The sequence below is a fragment of the Fulmarus glacialis genome, unplaced genomic scaffold (genome assembly GCF_000690835.1).
Source record: "Fulmarus glacialis isolate BGI_N327 unplaced genomic scaffold, ASM69083v1 scaffold20858, whole genome shotgun sequence".
Lineage (NCBI taxonomy): Eukaryota > Metazoa > Chordata > Aves > Procellariiformes > Procellariidae > Fulmarus > Fulmarus glacialis.
Window position 1 is genome coordinate 21985 of NW_009226605.1, and position 2889 is coordinate 24873.

The following is a 2889-nucleotide window of genomic DNA, read 5'->3' on the forward strand; positions in this document are numbered from 1 at the left end:
CCTTCCCAGAGTATATGTTTGCGAACTCATGCTACTAGGTTTTTCTTCCAGGGGCTATCAAACATTAATGAGAGACTGGGAGAACAGGAAGATGATTTGTGCTAGTTGAGAATAGCTGGACACTTAAGTACAGAGAGGGGGGGAAAGGAAGAACATAGAATGCTAATTAAAATTATGTGTGTTTTCAGCTGTGAGAGAAAGTTCAGCTGGATGACTGAGTGTTTTAAAGATAAGCTCCAAATTCCAAATTCAGTTAGAAACTGGTTTCCATAAAGATAACTTACCATTGATCAGTAGCATCTTACCTCTGAAAGCACATGCTTAACTTCTTGTGGCGTGCTTAATGTCTAATTTGGAAAAGAAAAATGCAGTCTGGCATCCACCCTTGAGAAGATGGTGACCTCTAATATAGAGTATTTATGGCATTTTGGCTGTACTGATCTTTTAATCACAGTAGATCTTAAGATACCTCCTCTTCAATTCCTTTGGGGCAGTCTACCATAATACTTTATTAAAACAGTGTTATTTGGTGTTCTGAAGTTACGCTATTTCATAGCTAAGAGACAATATTTCTAGCTTCTGTGTAAGTAAATTCTTAGAATGTAGGCTTCTCCTGTGCTTTCAGCTCGTACAGCTAATTGAGCCATGATGTGCATTATATATTGCATATAAGCATGGTTGTTCTGGAATCTCAGTCATTCTCCAGTATTCGTATCTTGCTAAAACTCACAGATGTCTGCTATATTAAAAGTTAACATTTTATTTTCTATATCATGACTCAAGTTTCCCCAGATGTATAAGAAAATGAAACACAGTCCACAGTTCTGCTGGAGATTAGGGGTTTTTTGTTTTTGTTGTTGTTTTTTTTTTTTCTGTATAGTAAATGCATGTTGCTTTGTGTGTGTGATATTTTATATTAGTTCTAGCAAAACAAGAAGCTAACAGTACCATGTGTTGAAGGAAGTATCTCTTGACTAAATTATTTAGGACAAGGACCACATCTTTCTTTTGTTTAGTGCTGAAGAGTTGCTGGGAAATACTGGGAGTAAACTAAATTGGAAAAATATGGATCTTAGTGATTTGTGGTTCCTTCTGATGTTCAGCTTCAGATGCGCAGGTGTTGCTTTTGTCAGATGAATGCTGCCTGATTTCTACTGCTTTGTAATTCACCTGCATCAAGATTAAGAAACCACTTTTTATTAAATAAGCTTGGAAACAAGATAAATGTATTTTGCTTTTGTGTAGCATGTGTTGGATATCTGTTTTTCTGATGAGCGTTTAAAATGTTTTCTAGTACAATTGGGAGGAATGCATTATCTCTCATATAAAATCAGTACAGCACTGAAATAGTCTTCCTTAATTTTGGTCAGAATGAACAAAAGTGTCTGTGTTTATTCCTGCCTAATGCATCACAAATCTGCTGACATGCTAACCTTGGAGTCTTGGCTGGCGGTAATCAGGCCTGTGCACCGGCAGGAAAGATGTACCTAATGCACTCCATCAGTGCAGTTTGCATATGGAAGTTCTCACAGGGGAGCTGCCCTGTGCCAGCTGAGGGTTACCTGCCCACTGCAGTTATTGTATGTAATTATCGAACCAATCTGTTCAGCCCAGCAGGGTTTAGATGGTAATCATGAAGCAACACTTTGGAAAGGAAAGATGTAATGCACTCTCCCCTTCTCTCATGAGCCATGTCAAGTTGTAGCCACTTTTAAAGCTGGATTAGTAAAGCTCTAGTCTCTCACAATTAAAAAAAAAAATTAAAAAAGGAAGAGATAACTCTTCCAGTGTTCATCAAAGTTGTCATCTATGTCTGATACAGATACAGGTCAACTCATCCTTTGCAAAAATCACATGGCTTTAAAAAAATAATCTTTCCATAACCACCTTAAGAATACTTTTCAATGGTAAGATTAATTGTAATACACAGATAATAACAGTTCTATCCATTTAGAGGTTTTAAGATAATGTACCTTGAATAGAGTTCAGATTTCCCAAGTACCTCTCTTTGGAACAGAACCCATAGTTGCTATTAGAAAAAAATAATAATGTACTGTCAGTGGGTGTTAGCTACTTTTAAGCTGTGCAAAGACAGCCTTAAGAAGCACGGATCCAGATAAACTTGAATTTAATGAGGTGTAATTGCTTTTAAAAAAGCAATTAACATCAACTTTGGGTAAAATGTTTTTCTGTGTTCTTTAAGATTTTTCAGGTTGCTCCTTTTGTAATAGTTATTCAGTGTAAATAAAAAACAGGTTTTGATCATAGAAACTTGTGTTTTCATACATTAAAATTTCAAGTGATTTGCAGATGGGAAACTGAACTTTTAAATTGTCTATTGCCTAGTACTAGTATTCTTGCATTAATATATGAATAAATTTTCTCTACAGCTGGAGACTTTTTATAATACATGAAGAAATAATGCTTAAAATTGGGGAATACCTTGTGAGGATAAGCTATTTTCTACTTTGTATGGTCTTTTCTGCTCTTGAGTTCAGTTGCCCCCTTTTTTTTTTTTCCCCAGAAAAAAAGAAAGGCAGCAGCTGCAACCAATGAGAGCACTGAAGCAGAAATGGAAGATACAGGAAGTCCAGAAAAAAAGAAACCTACTTCTTCTAGTAAGTCGAAAGATCGTTCTCACAGTCACAGGTACTGGTGTGGTAGGTTAACCCTGGCTAAGGGCCAAACTCCCACCCAGCCAGTCACTCCCCTCCTCAGTGGGACAGAAGGATGAGGAAACTCATGGGTTGATACAAAGATGGTGAGATTGCTTACCACTTACTGTTGCGGGCAAAACAGATTCAACTTGGGGAAAATTAATTTAATTTATTGCCAATTAAAATAAATTTGGGTAGTGACAAAGGCTGTCCTGGTTTCGGCTGGGACAGA

The 2889-nt window shown here is 36.8% G+C and overlaps 1 protein-coding gene across 1 annotated transcript in view; it reads left to right on the forward strand.

Moving 5' to 3' along the window:
* VRK1 (vaccinia related kinase 1) overlaps positions 1–2734 on the forward strand; it is an 18262-nt gene extending 15528 nt beyond the window's left edge. Inside the window, exon 11 of the mRNA XM_009582862.1 lies at positions 2525–2734. Within this exon, the coding sequence (XP_009581157.1) occupies positions 2525–2734 (210 nt within the window). The remainder of the gene's footprint in view (positions 1–2524) is intronic.
* Positions 2735–2889: the final 155 nt, after the last annotated feature.